General features: G+C 44.1%; 1 protein-coding gene across 2 annotated transcripts in view; it reads left to right on the top strand.

The window, feature by feature from the left end:
• Positions 1–19,899, top strand: part of LOC147456229 (nuclear transport factor 2-like) — a 66,982-nt gene that overhangs the window by 14,521 nt on the left and 32,562 nt on the right. For both annotated transcript variants that reach the window (XM_086514764.1, XM_086514765.1), the window contains exons 4-8: positions 9,489–9,783; positions 9,917–10,164; positions 10,252–10,417; positions 10,501–10,622; positions 10,701–10,763. In XM_086514764.1, coding sequence (XP_086370890.1) covers positions 9,489–9,783; positions 9,917–10,164; positions 10,252–10,417; positions 10,501–10,622; positions 10,701–10,763 — 894 coding nt within the window. The remainder of the gene's footprint in view (positions 1–9,488; positions 9,784–9,916; positions 10,165–10,251; positions 10,418–10,500; positions 10,623–10,700; positions 10,764–19,899) is intronic.

Here is a 19,899-nt window from a genome sequence, read left to right as displayed (position 1 = left end):
ACCACAGAATGGGTGAGTCCAGTTGTAGTCAGTCCAAAGAAGGATGGGAAGTGGAGAATTTGTGTGGATTTTAAACCCTTAAACGCAGCCACTAAGAAGAACCCATATCCTCTTCCATTCATCGATCAGATCTTGGATTCAGTGGCAGGTTATGAGAGGTACAGTGTGTGTGATGGTTTTTCAGGCTATTTTCAATTAAAGATTGCTCTTAAAGACCGCACAAAGACAACTTTCATTACGCCATGGGGCTGCTATTGCTACACAGTATTGCCATTTGGGTTGTCAAATGGACCTTCCTTCTATCAAGAGAGAGCAAATTGGGTGTTGGAACCATTCATTGGTAGTTGTGTTAAAGCTTTTATGGATGACTTCTGTGTCTATAGCAGTAGGGCTGATCACCATGAGAAGCTGCAGATGGTATTGGCTCGATATGATGAATGTGGAGGACAACTAAATCCAAAGAAATGTCATCTAGCACAGCCAAGGGTGAAGTTATTGGGCCATATGGTGTCAGAAAATGGCATTGAGGCTGATCCAGATAAGATGAAGTCTATTATTCTTCTTCCATCACCTATGAGTACAAAGCAATTGGCAACCTTTATACACAAAGTGAAGTACATGGCACGGTTTATTCCATTGTCTTCGCAGCTTCTTTATCCATTACAGCAAGTGGCAAAGCATGATCCATTGCAATGGGATGACAAGTGTGAAGAAGTGTTTCAAGAGGTGAAAGAGGTGTTAGGGGGGTTGTCAGCCATGCAGGCTCCTGATTGGGAGAAAGTTTTTTATGTAAATCCATCAGTAGGGGATGATGCCATTGGAGCCATGCTATTGCAAAAGGGGAAGGGCAGCCATTATATGAGGCCAGTGTATTGTGCAAGCCGAGTGAAGTTGGTAGCGGAGAGAAAGTTATCGGAAGTAGAGCTAGTGATGGCCAGTGTAATATTTGCTTGTCGACGATTTCGTCATTACTTGCTACCACGGCCTTTTGTTTTCTTGACGAGTTATGCCTTTTTGCCACAGTTAATTAATGGTATTAACATGTCAAATGTGGTGAAGAAATGGGTAATTGAGCTGCAAGAGTTTGAGTTCTCTTTTCTAGTGGAAGATAGTACAAGGGCTACCCTAGCTGATTTGTTGACCTACAAGGAGAATCCCCTTATTGTTAAGGAAGAGGTGGTGAGAAAGGTAGTTGAAGAAGTGCCACAGATCAGCAATGCACATGTGTTGTTCTTTGATGGTTCATACAGAAAGAGCCACGATGCAGCTTCAGGGGGTATAGCACTTTATGATCCAGAGGGGAAGCTAGTATGCAAGAGAGGGTTCAAATTGGATGTGCATAGTAACAATGAGGCTGAATATGCTACATTGGAAGCCGGATTACACATTTGTTTGAAGCATGGGGTTCGAAGGTTGAGCATAAAAGGTGATGCCTTGTTAGTGGTGAAGCAAGTGTTGGGTGTGTGGAAGAGCAAGAACACCTCATTGAAGGAAATGTGCTTTAGAATTAAAGGCCTGTTAAAAAAGTTTGAAGCATGGAGCATCAGACACATTGAACGTGCTCTAAATGGAGAGGCACATGAAGCAGCTCAAGGCATGATTGGGGAGCTATTCGTGTTGAGGATTAATTTACCTCTTTATCATGGCCGGGAAAGTTTGGCTCAAGAAGAGGAGTTTTTGCTAACAGGAATCATTCCAAAGGAGATTCAGAAGTCTAAGAAGTATGGCTTTGTGCGTAGAGCATACAGGTACAAATTGATTGGTGATGTCTTATACATGAAAGGGGCTGATCTCGTGTTGAGACGTGTACCTTGGCGGGAGGAGCTTTACAGAGTGTTGGAAGAGAATCATGAAGGTGCATGTGGTGGCCATTTTGCTCTAAAGATCACCTTGCATAAGATTTTGCAAGAGGGGGTATGTATGGCCTAGTTTGCACAAGGATGTTCACCATTGGTGTAGGTCTTGCAATAGGTGTCAAGCATTTGGGAAGAGAGTGTTGAAGCCAGAGCTACGAAAAACCATTATGGCGTTTGATGTGTTTGAAAAGTGGGGGATTGATGCAATAGGCCCGTTACCTATCACAAGCAGGGGCAAAAGCTATATTTTGACGGCAGTGGACTATCTTTCTAGATGGGCAGAGGGTATAGCAGTAAAACAGATCACTGCAAAGGATGTGACAAAATTTGTGTATGATGAAATATGTTGCAAGTTTGGGGTGCCATTAGAGCTACTTTCAGATAAGGGGCCAGGATTTAGAGCTAAACTGCTAGATTTCTTATGCACAAAGATGAAGATTAGGCACCAGCATACCACTCCTTATTACCCGCAGTGTAATGGCTTAAATGAAAGATTCAATGGTGAGTTGGTACAAATTCTTTCTAAAGTGACAGAGCACCAAGGAAAGAATTGGGATTTGGAATTGCCTAGTGCATTATGGGCTTACCGTACTTCGGTGAAGACAGGTACTGGGTTTACTCCATTTCATTTGGTGTATGGAAAGGAAGCACTATTGCCTGTGGAGGTAGAGTTGCCTGCGGTCAAGATGTTAGAGAAGTTGCTTGGGCCGCCTAGTGATGATGCATTCAAAGAGAGGCTCTTGCAGTTACAAGAGGTCAAGTTGGATAGGATGAGCGCATTGGAGCATTATGGGCAGATGCAGGATAAGGCTTTGACAAAGATAAATGAAAAGGTCAAAAGTAAGGGTATCAAGAAACATGACTTGGTTTTGCGCTACAACAGTAAGCTGGACAACACCTTCCAAAAGAAGTTTCAAATTAAGTGGGAAGGCCCTTTCAAGGTAGTAGAGTGTTTTCCAAATTGCATATATCAGCTGGCTAACCTGGATGGTGTTCTACATAAGTCAAGGGTAAATGGATTGCGTCTTAAATTGTATCATGCTAGATTGATGATGGTGGAGCAAGATGAGCTGTCTGTGGAGCAAGCAAAGTTGGTGAAGGATGAGGAGACCTGTGATGCGGCGAGTCTCATATCTCTCTTTGCTACTGCTGATCATGAATGATCTAGCAGGCTAGGGGATGGGCAAATTATGTCAGGAGTTTTTTGGAGCAAGGGATTGCGCATATGTACATATACATGCATGGTGCATCAAATAAAGGATTGCCCAATTTCCATAGCCAGGTGGTTACGTGGGGCCCACGTGTGTACAGGTAGGACAGGGTGTACATAGTGCAGCGATTTTCACTATTATCAGTACTAGTGTGTTTTTTCTACAATAAGGAGGAGTTGGTAGCGCGTAAAACTTCTCGAGGAAGCTATCCGCGGGCCGACGACATGAGGTCAGCAGGTGCGTCAGACGGCATCTAGTGGCGTCAGGAGGGCGAGCGAGGTCAATATTTGCACGCGGATGAGGACGGACACAACGTGGGTGTTTTCTTGTGAGAGTTATGCAGAAAGGTCATCATTAGGACCACTTTTTGGGGCCACTTCACGTGGTGGCGAGATGCATTATTGGAAAAAAGCTGAGTGCCAGGTGTGCGAATGATGCAAAAAGGTGACAACTATGCACTGCGAGGTCAGTTTTTGGCCTGTTCGGGGTCCGTTTGAGGTCATCTAAAAGGCCAAGGGTGCCCAACTAAAAACGCTAAGTGTGGGAACTGAAAAAACAGAGAGAAGATCAGAAAAAAACGTGGAGAAGAGAGGAGGAACAGCCGCAGGTGTGTTTTTGCTCATTTTGGAGCTTGTTTTGGCCGTAAATTGCTTATCCGAGGTCGGATTTGAGCACTTTGACATTGTAGACTGGGGTTTTGGGCCGTTCCGGACGCGATGGCGCTGTCCATTTTGCCAAATTCCTCACTCTTTTCCTGCTGTTTTTCTGTGTAAGTTTCTCCTATGAGCGAAGTTTCCGCTCTAGTTTGTGATTGTATCTGGCTTATTTTACCCATATTGTGTGAGCTATTTGCCCCATTGGTGTTGGCCCAAGATCAATTGTATCTAAACATCAGAAATTATCCTCTTTTGAGCTGAGTTTTTTGGGTGTGTGTGTGTGTGTGTGTCTGTGTGGAGTGGGCAAGTGGATAGTCTCTCTCCTCTCACTCCAGAGGTGTGTTCCCTGTCTCGGCCAGGTGTGTTGTCTAAGCCGAGTGGTGCCCCATAGTGTGTGTGTATATCCTTCCAAGAGTGTGTGTCGGGTCGTTATAGAGGCGTTCTGTGTGTTTCCATCTCGCTCACAACGTTCTACTCGGGATCCCTTGGTACCACAAGAACTACGCCGTGGTTGACTACCGGGCCGAGAAAGCGACTTTGATAAATGAAGGGCTTAGAGATTGTACTTGATGAACTTCAGTTTCTTACTCATTCTTTTGGAAGAGAACTGAATGATGGATAAAGGTTGATTATGTTTTGACCTGTCAAAAGAACGCCAAGATTTTTCTCCACACTCCTGCTGATTGCTTTTCAGAGGGCCTGAAGATCAAACCATTGATCTGATACCTGGAAGCACGCCACCGAATCGGCCACCTTACAGTGTGAGCTGAGTACAGAATGAAAAGATTATGAACCCAATGAAAGACCTCTTGGAAAAGGGTCTTGTCCAGCCTAGTACTTCACCGTATTGCTCTCCAGTGTTGTTGGTTTTGAAGAAAGACGGATCTTGGAGAATGTGCATCGATTATAGCACTCTCAACGAAATCACCATCAAGAACAGATTTTCGATTCCTAGGATCGATGATATACTCGACAGGTTACAAGGATCCTCGTGCTTTAGCAGGATTGACTTGAAGAGTGGATATCATCAGATCAGGATAGCGCCAGGAGATGTCTACAAGACAACTATTCGGACGACTTTTGGGTTATTTGAGTTTTTGGTGATGCCTTTTGGCTTAACCAATGCTCCTGCGACATTTGACCGGATGATGGACAGGATTTTTCGAGAGTACAGGCTTCTTTGACGACATCATTGTTTTCTCCAAGAATGAGGCAGAACACAGAGATCATCTGCTTCAAGTCTTTTAGGCATTACGAGATCACACGTTAGTGATTAATGCAAAGAAAAGTGAATTTTTCCTACCAGAGATACACTTTTTGGGACACATTGTGTCAGCAGCAGGAGTGCAAATGGACTCGGCCAAGATAGAGACTATCCGTGATTGGCCCGATTGAGGAATGTCCATGAAGTTAGAAGCTTCTTGGGACTGTGTTCGTACTACAGGCGGTTCATACGAAAGTTTGCAGAGGTTGCTTCCCCTCTGCATACCTTGACACAGAAAGGAGTACCTTTCTCGTGGGGACCCACAGAGGTGACTGCCTTTCAGACACTGAAAGAGAAATTGACTACGGGACCTATTTTGACTTTGCTGGACTTGCAGAAGTCATTTGAAGTATATTGTGATGCTTGTGGTTGTAGTCTGGGTGCGGTCTTGATGCAAGAAGGCCATGTCATAGCTTACGAGAGCCGTTTGTTCTCTAGGCCGGAGATGACAGCACAGATTTATGAGAAAGAGCTTTTGGCGGTTATCCATGCTCTTACTCAGTGGCGGCATTACCTACTCGGAGCGGATTTTATTGTCTTTACAGACCATCAGAGTTTGCGCTACTTCTTGTCACAGAAGCAGTTTTCGGAAAAGCAGATGCGGTGGGCGAACATCTTGTCACAGTTTCACTTCCAGATTGTCCATGTGCAGGGACAGAAGAATGTGGTGGCAGATGCTTTGTCTCGGAAACCGTTGGTTCTGGCTGTTTCCGCGATACATCATAGGAGCTTCGAGGATATGGTCGATCAGTATGCCACAAATACAGATTTTGCAGATGTTTTCACACGGATACGGGATGGGGAGACAGTAGCTCGATACTCCCTTCGGGAAGGCTACTTGATGAAAAAGACTATGTTGCGCGTTACACAACCGTTGAGGGATAAGGTTATGATTGAATGCCACTGTCCACCTTTTACGGGTCACGGCGGCATTGCAACCACCATGAAGGGGATAGAGAGATACTCCTTTGGGCCGAGACTCAAAAAGGATGTGGAAGAGTTTGTGCGCAATTGCTTGGTATGCCAGAAGGTCAAGTTTGACAGGTATAAGGCACAGGGATTGTTACAGCCTTTACCCATACCCACCCACCCCTGGGAAAGTATTGCAATGGATTTCATTTTTGATCTCCCAAGAAAACAGAATGATCACGATGATTTTCCGATTACATGGCACGTCTGAGACGATTGTCTCCGACAGAGACCCCAGATTTATGAGTTTGTTTTGGAAGGCAATTTGGGAGAGCATTGGCACGCGGTTGCAGTTCTCGTCATCGTTCCACTTGCAGACTGACGGGCAATTTGAGATTGCCAATTCAGTGATTTTAGATTTATTGAAGTCTTGTATCTCGGATCAGAAGACTCAATGGAAAAAGAACTTACCTTTGGTGGAATTTGCCTATAATAACACGATACACTCTTCGACGGGGAAGACGCCATGTGAGATTGTTGAAAGTGCTGCGAAGGTTCCATCCTTCCTGAGCACGAAAGATTAGATATTGGAAGCGGATGAATATTCGCGAGATTTGGATACGGCTTTTGCCAAGCTTCGCGAGACTTTGCAGAAGTCTCAAGAACGACAGAAAAAGGCAGCGGATCGCCATCGTCGCGACTTGAAACTGAAGGAGGTGATTGGGTGCTCTTACTTTTGAGAAGGCACGCCTAAGAAAGAAAAAGGGAAAGGAGAGGCTTTTTCCAAAGCTTAGTATGTGATACTACGGACCTTTCCAGATTACTGAAAAGATAAATGATGTCTCCTTCCGATTGAAACTGCCAGATACTTGGAGGATTCACAATGCATTGCATGTGAGTCTCTTGAACCCTGTTAAGGGTGATGTGTCTGATGATGGGGAGCCTGATGAGCAACCCGCAGTGGAAGAAAACGAGGAGATCCTTGTTCCTGAACCGATTTTGGCACATAATGATACGAAGAAAGGTAAAGTCCGAAGGCGGTTCTTGGTTTAGTTCAAGGACTTTCCTGCATTTGATGCGAAGTGGATGGAGGAGGAGGACCTAGCAGATACTCCTCGGATTGTGAAACTTTACCTCGACGTTTTGGTTTAGCATAGTCTACTCCAAACGGAACCTAGAAACTCAGCTTGGCCGAAGATTTGGTGCAGTGGGATGCACAAGAGTGGAGTTACTCCGCTCCTTTGTCAACAGATGCCTCGATTTTGGTACTAAAGTCACTGATGTCTCTTTGAGCTTTAGGGATACTGAGAGCTGACAGTATTCTGCTGGATGACTTTATGAAATGGAATTCCTGATAATGATACTGATTTGTTCTTGACTTCTTTTGAGTGCAGGAATTGATAGCCGAAATGACTGCAGCATTTTGGTCCGATTGATCTCGAATAGACATGGTTGCAATAGGGGTTAGTCAATCGGACATCGATAAGGTCCCGATTGGACCTAGATGTGATTGCTAGCTACATTGCCGATAAATCATGGTCTAAGATCCGAATGAATGTTGAATGTCATGTGATGTCCTGTGATGTCTGGTGATGTCCTGTGATGTCGTGTGATGTGACTGTCGATTTTGTACATGTGCTAGATGTGTGTTCCTAGTACGTAGGTACTAACAGTCAGTGTCTGCTAAGACGGTTTATGGCTTTTGTCGGTTTTGCAGGCGTAATCGCGGTCGATTACAATGCTTTCAAGAGGGGGTATGTCACAAAGTGATGACGTGGCGGACAGCAGAAACCCTAATTTCCGAAAATCACGAAGGCTTTAGAAATAAAAAATAAAAAAATTGAAATGATGAGCGACGCGAATTTTGCTTTTTTTTATATAAAAAAAGAAAAGACTCTCTAAAGAGAGCGAGAGGACTACTGCTTTTGATTTTAAAAGCTTTTGGGGCTCTGCTTTTGGGCATCCCTTGTAACCTTTAAATTAGTGGTGAGGGCCTCACTTCTCAGAGCATCTGGACGCACAGTATGAGAGTGAAACCCTAACTGCTCTCTTGTACTTTGATGATAGATTAATACAAAAAGAAATACCGAAAGGGGCGCCAGTCTTTGAGCCAATATCTCTAGGCACGGAACTCCGCCGGGCCAGTGCAAATCTATTGTGATCTGTGAATTGTTTTGAAGTGGTTATTTGGTGCTGTCGCGGTTGATTCTTGACTTGGAGTGTCCAAGTCTGTTACAAGTGCCCGCGGGCTCATTGTACTTTGCTCAAAGATTAATATAAAAATAAATACCGAAAGGGGCGCTTGTCTCTCGGGCCAATACCTCTTGGCACGGAACTATGCCGGGCCATGTCGAACTTATTGTGAATTGTGAATAAGTTTGAAGTGAATCTCTGCTGTGTCGCGGTAGAATCTAGACTTGGGGTGTCCAAGTTTGTTACACGCATCACATGACACTACGCGCCACGACAATGGTTCATCTTACATGATCATGTAGGCCGCCTTGATGTTTACATAGCCCTCACATTGTACCCTGGCTTTTGAGCATCTCCAGATGTCTCTTTTGTACACAGTATACAGCCATTGCTCGTGGCATCAAATGAAATAAAAGGAAACGCTAAGGAGAGAAAATGTAGAGAAGAAAGGCTCTCAGCCAAGGTGACCAATAGAGAGGATGACCCCTTTGTGGGGGTACTCTGCGACAGATACAACCAAGGCTTTAATGCATAGGGTAAGGGCTGCCTATATAGGGCAACAAAGCCCACATTTGCCATCCATGTATGGGACCCCCGACACCAAAAATAGGAAACTGGGGAGAACCTAAAATGGTGCAAGGGCACGTGTTTGACCGGCCAAAGTGGTCCGATCTGGACCAGATGTAAACCTACAGGCTACACTGCACATGCATGTGGGTAGCCAGCTCGGGAGCACGCTAGCCATACAAGTATGCCTAACCTTAAGTGAAAAAATAGAGTGACGTAACTCTGAATAGGAGAAGCTCAAGAGCGCACAAGACAGCAAATAATATTTTTGAGTGTGCTAATACAAAGATAAGGCTTGCCCTAGAGTGATGGGTATATATTCAAGCCGGTGGGGAAAAACCTCCTAGTGAGGGAAATGGGGCCTATGCTTAACTTGATGGTTTTTCCTGTTGGAGTAATATTTAAAACAAGATTTGCATGGTGTCAAGTTGTCATGAATTAGGCTTAACATTTAATATGGAAGGGTTCATCTTAAAATCTGTTCACATCATTGTTTTTGGTTGATGTTCGACATTCATTTTCGGTATAAAGTGGCACAATTTTTTCTTTTACTGATATCTTAAGCAAAGATTATATTCAGTTTGAAGTTTGATAACAAAATGCTCTCGTTATTTTCTCACACGAGTTCATGTAACTATTTGGTAAGTCTCTGGGTCTTGTTTATCTGGCTTGAGGTTTGTTTTGTTTCATTTTGAAACACCTGGTCACACTTAGCGTTAATTATGGATTAAATCAGATCATGCTTTTGAATGGTTGTTCTGAGATTTTCACTACGTCGTTGCCCTTATGCTTCTTATAAAGGGCTTCTCGTCATTTGTGTGCTACATTTCAGGAGATACACAAAGTGGTCACATCTTTGGATCATGAGAATTGGCAACCGGAGATATTTACTGTGGATGCCTTGAATTCGTTTGGAGGATCTGTGTTTGTGCTGGTTACGGGAGCTATGCACCAAAATAGGAATACACGAAAGTTTGTGCAGAGTTTTATCCTTGCCCCTCAAAATAAAGGATACTATGTCCTCAATGACATCTTAAGATACTTGGATGAATCTGAACCTGTTGTTGACAATGGGAGTCGCGGAATGCATGAGGATTATGAAGGCTCACAGATGGTCTCAAATGCAGGTATACACAGCACTGACCTGGATTCTTTGAGTAAAGATTTGTGGCTTATCCTTTTGATTTCTAGAAGGCCTCCCTGTCCAGCACACAAATGAAGTTTGCCCATATTATGGGACCCCTGTTTTGTCAAGTGCAGGGCCTGAATCGAATGACTCAACACTTTTTGGCACTGGTGGGGACTTATTAATTGGAGAGGAATCTCACCTTCCAGAAAGTGGCAAAGGGTCTGAGCAGAGGGGTATCAACGAAGCTGTGGCTTATCAAATGAATGAGGGTTTTACTTCTGCGAATCCTAGGGCACTCGAACAGATTTCTGTGGAAAAAGAGACTCATTCCTTCTCTGCAGAAGAAGCTTCAGCGGAGAAAAAGTCTTATGCAGCAATTGTAAGCCTTATTGAACTTTCTCCTCGTACTCTTTCTGGATGCTTGATGCATGATCTCTTTGTGATTGTTGGCTTCCAAATTTAACAGCTGCGACTTCAGCGGGATAGTCGTACATCTGCTCAGAGGCCCGTCTTATCTCAGCAGACCTCTTCATACCAACCACAGTTTGAGTCTTCTGATCAACAATTATTGTATATGCCAACTTCGCATCCTCCCTCTCCAACGGAAGAAATGGAGGACACTCCGCTTGAAGGTTTGGTTTCTTCTTAGAGGTGGTTTCTCGAGTGGTTCTTTTTCTCTTATATATTTTGATCATGATTCTTTTTTTCCCCTCAGTGGATTCAAGGTCTGTCTATGTGAGAAACTTGCCGCCGAATACGACTTGCAGGCAGTTGGAGGATGTGATGAGGAAATTTGGGACTGTAAGACCTAACAGTGTTAGCGTGAGAACCAACAAGGTTTGGAAGAGTAATTTGAAAATTGAGTTTGCTGAAAGGCATGGTTGATGAATGCATGGTTGATTTTCATGTTGATAGGATGGCGCCTTGTATGCATTTGTGGATTTCGAGGATTCAAGTTCTGCCCATGCTGCAATTGAGGTAAATTGCAAACTGTTACAGATGATGTAAACCTAAACATGCTCTGGAATTCCTTTTGCTTTAGGATTACGGCTGGCTTTTCTGTGTGTATCTAACATGTAAACACAATGTCAGTTGAATATTATACTTTGTCAAATCTATGACTTGAATATTCATGTCTTTGATGGCCATGACCTCCTATTGTCTTCAATAAGCAAGTCACGAAATTGAACTATGACTTTTGACCTTCAATTCGAAAAGAGTGGTGAGATAATGCTTTGGAAAAGCTACCTTGAACTGTTGCCAAGTCTTAGCATGAAGCATGGCAATAAAGAGCACTCCACCATTGTAGAGCATTTTCCGTGAGAAATCTGGCAACTCTGGCAAGCTTGGAATCTTCAGTGTAAAAACATCAAATTGTTGAAGACACTGCAAGGCTCTAAGGCTGATCCTTTGACATTTCAGAAAGTGTCAAATCGACAGTAGAGGCACCATATTTGAATGGTTGGACCAAGCATCATAGGAGGAAATTTGGAAATCAGGTTGGATACGGAGGGTAAGGTCCTGGCATGGGGTGGGTTTGATGATGGAACTCGCGGTGGTGGTGGTGGTCAATACATAGCCATCAATGTGGGATGAGTTTGGAAAATATGGCTTTCATTTTTCATAGCGTGGAAACCTCCCATCAATGAAGAGTGTGGAGAAGCAGCAGTTGAATAGAAATCAATGGAGGAAGAATAATATTCGGGTCCAGAACTGTGTAAATTGCCTGGTGAGAATTGGTGGAGCAAATGGAACATAGTTATAGTTGATTCTGTGGTTGAGAACATTCACTTGTCTTGGTAAGGTACATGCCAAGGAATCATAAGGATTTTGAAAATCCTCGTCTTCCACATATGGTGTTGTAGAGTGTGATAGCTGATTGGAGTTATCGCATTAAATTCATTAGTTAGTCTCCATCGATAGAAATTGTTGCATGAAATCTCGAGATTGAGAGGATTTTGAGAAGTTTCTTGGGTTTCCTTCAACTCTTTTGCTGCTTGTGATGCTGGCGTTGGTTTTCTTGTTTCTGCTTGTATCTCCTTTTTATTGGAAGTAAAATCCCTTTTATCATGCCACTGACCACTTACCACTTTGGGCCGGATGATTGGATATTTGGTGTTTTGTCTGCGAATGATGGCCTTGACTAGTCCTAGTATGGTACTTGGAGGAGGGTCTCCCCAGTCCTGCTTCGGCTTGGCATGTAGTGAACCTTGTAAGCACAAGAGCCCTACATAGCGACACAATGGTTCGTCTTCTTGGTGATGCAGATGCGGCTTACCTTGGCGGCTTTTTGGTATAGGCTTTTGGGTGGGTTTGTTTTTCCTTTTGCTTTTCTTTATGCATTGTTGTCTTGTTGTTTGCCTTAATTTTGTTTTTTCTTTGTTTGCATTTCCTTGCTTTGGTTTGTGTGTGTGTGTGTGTGGGGGGGGGGGATGTGTTATGTGTACGTTGGGTGTGTGAGTGGTGCTTGGTTTTGCGTGTTTTGGTTTTCTTGTACTCTTAAGATTAACTTTTGGGTCTATGAGTGTGTGTGTGTGTGGGTGGGTATGTCACAAACTGTTGATGTGTCGAGCCATTGAAGTATGGAGCCAACTTGTAGATCCCGGCCGAGGGCCTAAACCCTAAGTGAAGAAGCAACAAAAGAAGAAGCAGAAGCAGTCCCCACCAACTTATGGGAACCCGTCTGATGGGGCCCCTTACGGTATTTCTTTATATTGCTTGAACTCAGTACATCGCCGGTACTCCATCCTCTGCACCTCACGCGGAGCATGCCAGAGAATGAGCCTTTGGCTCATATTTAAAGGCCCTTGGCCTATGAAAAGCAGTTTACATGAAAATCTATAAACTCAAAAGCAACTGGCCCAAAAGCAGATGCCCAAAAGCTGCCAGCGCAAAAGCTGAAATCCGTACAGCTCTGCCACATCAGCAGTCAGCGTAAAACGTGGAAATCCGTACAGGTCTGCCACGTCAGCATGTCGGCGCAAAATCCGGGACTCCATACTACTGCCACGTCATCACAGCCACGCAATTGGGTGTGTGTGTGTGTGTGGGCTTGCTTTACTTTAATGTCTTTTGGTTGGCGCTAAGGTTTGGGGCCAATGCTCTCTGGGGTGGAACTCCGCCACCCCTCATCTTGTGTGTCGTGCATCTCTTTCAGTTCAGTTGTTATTTGAAGTGCTTAAAGTTGTTGAGTCTGTTCTTTTCCGTTGGCAGGTGGTGCCCGTCTCGTGATAGTTGTATCATAGCTTCAGGCGTGTGCTTTTCTGAAAGCATACCGGTCCTACCAAAGAGCGTAAAATTTATATGAAGTATCTTCGTCCCCCGACCCCAGACTTATTAGCCACTCCCACCCTTATTTCATCGCGCATCGGGCGCACTCCCGTGTTCATTGCTCTGTCTTACAGGGCATACTGAAAAACGCAGGTCTTAAGGCTGAAAACGCTAGTCTTTCTGGCAGGTCCCGTAGAGAAGAGGGGGGAGAGGGGTCTAAGGGGTCTCCTGCTGTAAAGGTTCGAAGCGGTTTCCCGTAGCAACCCACTCCTGTCGAGGAACAGTAGGACCGCCATTCATGTGAGGAGCTTGGCCCTATCAGTTGCGGCCCCTGACTTGATGCCATCCCTCCTCAGTCTAGCCATCGGCCGTTGCTGAAGTTGGATCTCCAGGGGTCTTCGAAGCCCTGGTGGGGGGGACCTCGGAACTCGATGAAGGACCAGCCCTAGGGGCCTGAGCCTGTGGAACTAGCCGAGCTCTCCTAAGTGGACATGCCTTTGCAAGATGGCCTATTTGTTTGCAAATGAAACACTGGTTCGGGAGGCCTGAACACTTCACATTGTGTGTGATCCAACCACTACTCACTCGAGGCAACAAAACCACCTTCGGCAGTGTGTGTGTGTGTGTGTGTGTGTGTGTGCTCTGAACAAGAGCACTCATAGTCGGTAATCGTGCGCTACCGATGCTGAAGTGTGCGGGGTCTCCAAGACCGTCCTGATTATGAAGCCAATCTTGGAAAGTAAAGAAAGATACTGTAAAACTGCTTTTGGGGCCTAGGGCCTTTAAATATGAGGCTAGGGCTCATTCTTTGTTATGCTTCCTGGAGAAGGTGTAGTGTTTTGCATGAGTTCAGCCCAGTGTTTTGCATGAATTCAGCCCAATGTTTTTGCATGAGTTCAGTCCATCGTTTTTGCACTAGATCAGCTCAACGTTTTTGCACCAGATCATCCTTAGCGTTCTTGCATCAGATCAACATTGGCATGAAGTATTCAACATCAACATTCAACATCTGGTCATTGTATCAACATTTGTGCAAGTAATCTAAAGCAAGGGGGCTCTTTAGGGTGGTTGGGATCCGACATGCGGTGTCCTCTCTCTCTCTCTCTCTCTCTCTCTCTCTCTCTCACATTGTGTTCACGTGAAGTAAAGTAACCTCGTGTTTGTGCGAAGTACTGAGTTAAAATCCTTAAACCCTTCCGCTGCCCTCAACTATGGGTAACTACTTTGATAGCAAAAGAGGGGGCAATGCATATCACGTGCACATCTAACCCTATGTGCATGTGGACAAGCTCTCTTCCAAATCATCTAGCGTTAGCAGTTGTGTTGTAGATCAGCCCTGTTGGGTTAAAGGCCCTAAATGACCCCCTTGATGTACATTTTTATACTTTGTCCATGTTCACATTGATCCTGGATACATTTATTAAAGTCACTTATAATAAAAAGTGGGAAGGCCACAAAACCACAGACGTGGGTTTTCCCAAAATCGTACTCTCTCTCTCTCTCTCTCTCTCTCTCTCTCTCTCTCTCTCTCTCTCTCTCTCTCTCTCTCTCTCTCTGTGTGTGCTTACGATCTATAGCGCCATAGCCTTCTTGCACTCACACCTGGCTCTACCCGGCCCAAACCTGCACTTTTTGTTGCTAAAATGGCTTTATTTGACAAGAAAATAATTCTAAATGAATTATGGATTTATAAGTGAGAGGGTTTTCTCGCTTGGAACAACAGGAAAAATAATTCTAAATGAATTATTGGAATTTTAAGTGAGGATTTTTCTCACTGGAGACATCCGAGTACAGAGTATTCCTAGTGCGTCGTTCAAAGTAATGACGGGAGCATTGTGAATGGGAATATTTGTAAGGCCACCAGGAACGGGTAATTCTGATGCGTCACATCGGATGGGTGACAGGGAGCATCGGGAAGAAGTATCCGACCATCTGGGAACGGATATCTCTGATGCGTCATATGATGGGTGACATAGAGCATTGCGAAGGAGATTGTACCGTAAGTTCGGTAGGAAGTGACTAGGTGATGGGTATTCCTGATGCGTCACAAGGTGGGTGACGGGTGCATCGGAAAGGGAATATCCATAGTCGAGAGGAAATTCCGAACTGTGTTAGAATTGTGCACAAGGAAAGGCAAGCACTTGAATGAAGATGGGTTCAGAGGAAACTTTGAGGAAAAACGGATGCTTTTGAGAAAGCGGAATTGCTTTTTGAGAAAGCAAATGCTTTCCCGCGAGGAAGTCTATGTCTGCATTTCAACTGTGCGTGTGATTGCATCCAGGGATGCCTGGCAAGTGCTGTGAAAGCATTGTTTTTAACTTATAAGGTTTTCTTGAGTTTTTGGACAGATTCAGACCATTCTTAAAGGTGACCGGCCGCCCACTTAATAAGTGGGCAGCCATCCGATAAATAAGGCAACAGATCAGCCAGCGTTTTCTCTCTCTCTTTTTTCCTGGCGAAACAACGACAAAAAAAAAAGAAAAAACGAAAAAACGGCCGCGATCTCTACGTGAGCAGCTATTCGTGCCCGTGGCCGGGAGCTATAAAAGCATCTCATGCCACTCAGAGGAAAGGATCAGTTTTTACAAGAAGGAGATGCTGCTGCAGAGTTCACCCGCAAAGAAGACGTTTGTCGATGATGCCCATGGCTGTTCCAAGTGTACCCGATGTCGCCAAGACCCAGTGCGCGAGTTCCCTCGCGAAGAAGTGCCTACGGAGCGTGTTTCCATCACGACAAGCTGCTGTTTTTCTCTGTTTTCAGCCCATAAACGTCGTAGGCGGGGCTGATTTACGAGAAGGAACCCGAGAACACACCTCTTTTGTGTGTAGGATTGGAAGAGAGGAATTTTCTATGTAGAGATCTCTTTCGGGGAATTGCTTTTCGAGAATCGAGTTGCGTTTCGAGTGTCGAGACTTTGAAGGTAACGATTTTCATGTTATGATCTTTGAGTATTTGATTGCAGGTGTACTTCCTCTTCGTGAGGGAGTAGGAACAGAGGAAGGCATGAGCCTCTGCAGGAGAAAAGCGCTCTGAGGAACTAGAGCTAGATTAGCCCAAGGGTTTCGTACCCGAGTTTGGGAAGTAGATACACGGATCGGAGAGAGGTAGTCTCTCAAGTTGCGATCCGGAAGTTGGGATTCCCAAGTAAGGACTTCGTGTCCGAGAAAGCAGAGTTGTTCTGTGGGAAGAGGACTGTGGAAATAGAGTTCTAAAAGAGAGTTGCAGGGATGTCATGCCCTGAGTCTGGAAGGTGAGATCCAGAGGCGAGAACCTTGATTCTTGAGGAACTGGAATAAGGAACGGAAGTTCCTTGGAATAGGGTTTTGCCCTAGGAATCGGAAGCCGAGGCTTTCGGGAACCATCAAGTCTTATTCTAGAACGAACGTGGTAATACGTTCGGTTCAAGTGCTTGTATAGACTTCTCCTCAGTAATAAAGATACTATTACGGGGGGGGAGCAGCCCATCTTCAGGTCCCCAGTACTGTGTCGATCTTCTCACTTTATCTCTCTCTCTCTCTATCTATTTCTCTCTATATCCTCTGGCTTCAATATTAAGTGATAAATTTTATTTATCCGAGTATATTTTATATTGCTATGCACTCCCGTTTGTGAGAGGTATCAAAGCATGGTCTCCTCTCTTTCTCTGTAAAGGAGGACGACTCTGGGAAGATACAGGAAGAAGCCATGACAAGCCAAGAGAGAAGTAAGCAGGCGGAACCCTAAGTCCTGCAAGGAAAAGCTCGTAGAGTTGGATTTTTTTTTTCTCTCTGCAAGAAGTCGACACAAGGCTTTGGATTCTCTGAGAAGGCGACAAGAGAATGATGCTCAAGAACCTAGAGAATCCAAGGAGCGGAATGCTCAAGATACTTCAGAAATCAGAAAATATATATGAACATCAATCCGGAACCATAGCCAAGAAATATTTCGGGAAGGATATGAAGAAGGTCTTTAGACCTCAGAACACTCCGGTCAAGTTTCGTACTTTTGACAGAAGGGAAGATGTTCCGATGTTTGAAGTTGCCTTTGCAAACGGCAATTTCTGAGAAGCGTCGAAGGTGAGGCATTGTGACCAAACACCTCAAGGGGATTGCAAGTACTTGGTGGTACACCAAAGCTTTGCAAGGAACTTACAACAAGACTTGGATTCAATTCAAAGCTGAATTTTCCGTTTTCGTCTACTCTTTGAGGAAGGCATCAAAGAAGATTGCGATCGGTTTGCCTGATAGGAGCACGAGCGAGTCATGGATTATGTGAATCAATATTTGTTCACTCTTTCCAAGGTGACTCCATTCTTGAACCTCTTTGAGGAAGAAACGATAAAGAAATTTACCGAAGGACTTTTGCCCGAATTTCGTAAATGCATCTGCAAGATACTTTGCAACAGATGGTGGAGTCAGCAATAAAAGCTGAAAGTGTACACCTTAGGGTACATAGAATCCAATCCCCGTTGTGGGACGGGAACCATTGAACATAGAAAGTTTGGAGTAAGGGAATTCAATCTAACTCCTGAGTTATGGAACAAAAGACCCTCGAACTTTAAGTGAGAGGGCAGGTTTTCGATCAAAGTTACATCTTTGCGGAAATCATAAAGTGCATCGTGCTTATTTGCTCTTTTGCACGAGGTATGGTTATGTCTAACTGGGACTACTCACTCTTGAGTGTTTATGAGAGCAAGATCAAATTGAAACATTGTTTTCTGAAATGAATTGGTTTGCTTAACTAGCCGGAAGGTCAACTATTGATCTGGTATCTGTTAGTTCTCCAACAAATTACCTGTTATTGCGGGTAGGAAATTATGAAGGAACCATTCTGAGCTTTCAAGCAAAGAAAAGCTTTCATTAAGCTTGAATGCTCTTTAAGCCCACATCCCCTACCCGGTAAGGGAAGATACGGTAGTGCTTTTCGTACAAGTGAAGGAATACTCTCTTTACGAGGGAAGGACCAACGACGACTATGGCCTGTGCTCGAGGAATCCAAGGATTGAAATCCTAGATTATTGGATGAGCGGGTTTTGCTCTTAAGATCGAGCCAAGGGATGGTCAAGTTGAGCGTCTTCACTCTAAGGATCTTACGAAGGGAAGGTAATTTCCCAGGTTTATCGAAACTCTAACACAACTTAAGAATTGTGTACACTTTTGAGTACATGGATAACACACGAAGATGCAGACCTGTGCCAAGGAACTGGACGAGAGTTTGTTATACTCTCTTGAGCGCCTTTTTGCGCAAGGTTATGTGCAAGGGCAAAGACCTAGATTGATTTCTAGGAGGATTATTCTTCTCGGGATTGAGAAGGTGGAATTGAGCTAACAGATTCTCGGATAAGGAAAACTTCCGATCTGTTGGAAAGATGTGAATGATGAGTTCTTACATGGCTCGTTAGTTTGATGATTGGTGAAGGATATCCTCGAGGTACTAGAGGAAGGACATGAACCGGTAAGGTAAGTATTGAATTATTGAATTTTTGAATTTCTGTTTAGTTTAATTTTTAAGTTCTCTTTTGAGAAAGGACCAGCTCAACTCACCGTTGAGCAAGATTTGGAATCTTTCCGGTTTTTGCCCGGGCAATTCAGTTGGACCTCTACAGTTGAGGACAACTGTTTATAAGTGAGAGGGATGTTGCTAAACTGGCTTTATTTGACAAGAACATAATTCTAAATGAATTATTGGATTTATAAGTGAGAGGGTTTTCTCGCTTGGAACAACAGGAAAAATAATTCTAAATGAATTATTGGAATTTTAAGTGAGAGGGTTTTTCTCACTGGAGACATCCGAGTACAGAGTATTCCTAGTGCGTCGTTCAAAGTAATGACGGGAGCATTGTGAATGGGAATATTTGTAAGGCCACCAGGAATGGGCACTTCTGATGCGTCACATCGGATGGGTGATAGGGAGCATCGGGAAGACGTATCCGACCATCCGGGAACGGATATCTCTGGTGCGTCATAGGATGGGTGACATAGAGCATCGCGAAGGAGATTGTACCGTAAGTTCGGTAGGAAGTGTCTAGGTGATGGGTATTCCTGATGCGTCACAAGGTGGGTGACGGGTGCATCGGAAAGGGAATATCCATAGTCGAGAGGTGCATCTTCTGGTCCCCAATACTGTGTCGATCTTCTCACTTTATCTCTCTCTCTCTCTCTATCTATTTCTCTCTATATCCTCTGGCTTCAATATTAAGTGATAAATTTTATTTATCCGAGTATATTTTATATTGCTATGCGCTCCCGTTTGTGACTTTTTTTCTCCTCGCGCATCTCTTGGTAGCCTCACCTTCGCGCTTTCAACTGGTATCAGAGCCTTAGGGTGTGAAACAGGACTTGTGTAGGCTGCTAGACAGCAAGCTATATTGCTTTCCCGCTATGATTTTCACTTCCATTGCGAAGCTCATTGCTTCCGGGGTCAAGAAGGTCACCGAAATTGCCAAAACATTAGGTCAAAACAAGTGATTTACAAGTTATTACAGGTTATAACAGCAATAGCAGGTGTACCAAATTTATGGGATCGTATGTATTGATGTTTAGTGCGGACATGAGTGAAAAGCTGAGTACAGGTGATTTAAATCGTGTCTTCAGCTGAAAATTCAGATTTGGACAGTTTCCTGTAAAGAAACTGTGGTCTTTTGTATGCAAAGTCTTGTGGTTGTTCCTATTTCCTAAAATTTTCAGCCTATTGCATCTATCTTGTATACACACTTGTGGTTGAGTTAAGATGGATGCTACCTCTTCCGCATTTGACATTAAAAGTTTGATGGAAATCAAACGGTTTGATGGTCAAGGGTTCGACCTTTGGCAAGAACGTATGCAAGGTATGCTTTTCTTAAAGGATTGTGAAGATGCATTGGAA

This window comes from Adiantum capillus-veneris, chromosome 6, assembly GCF_014529385.1.
Source record: "Adiantum capillus-veneris isolate H3 chromosome 6, ASM1452938v2, whole genome shotgun sequence".
Taxonomy (NCBI): Eukaryota; Viridiplantae; Streptophyta; class Polypodiopsida; order Polypodiales; family Pteridaceae; genus Adiantum; species Adiantum capillus-veneris.
Note: the sequence above shows the minus strand (reverse complement) of the source record. Positions and strands in the feature narration are given on the sequence as shown.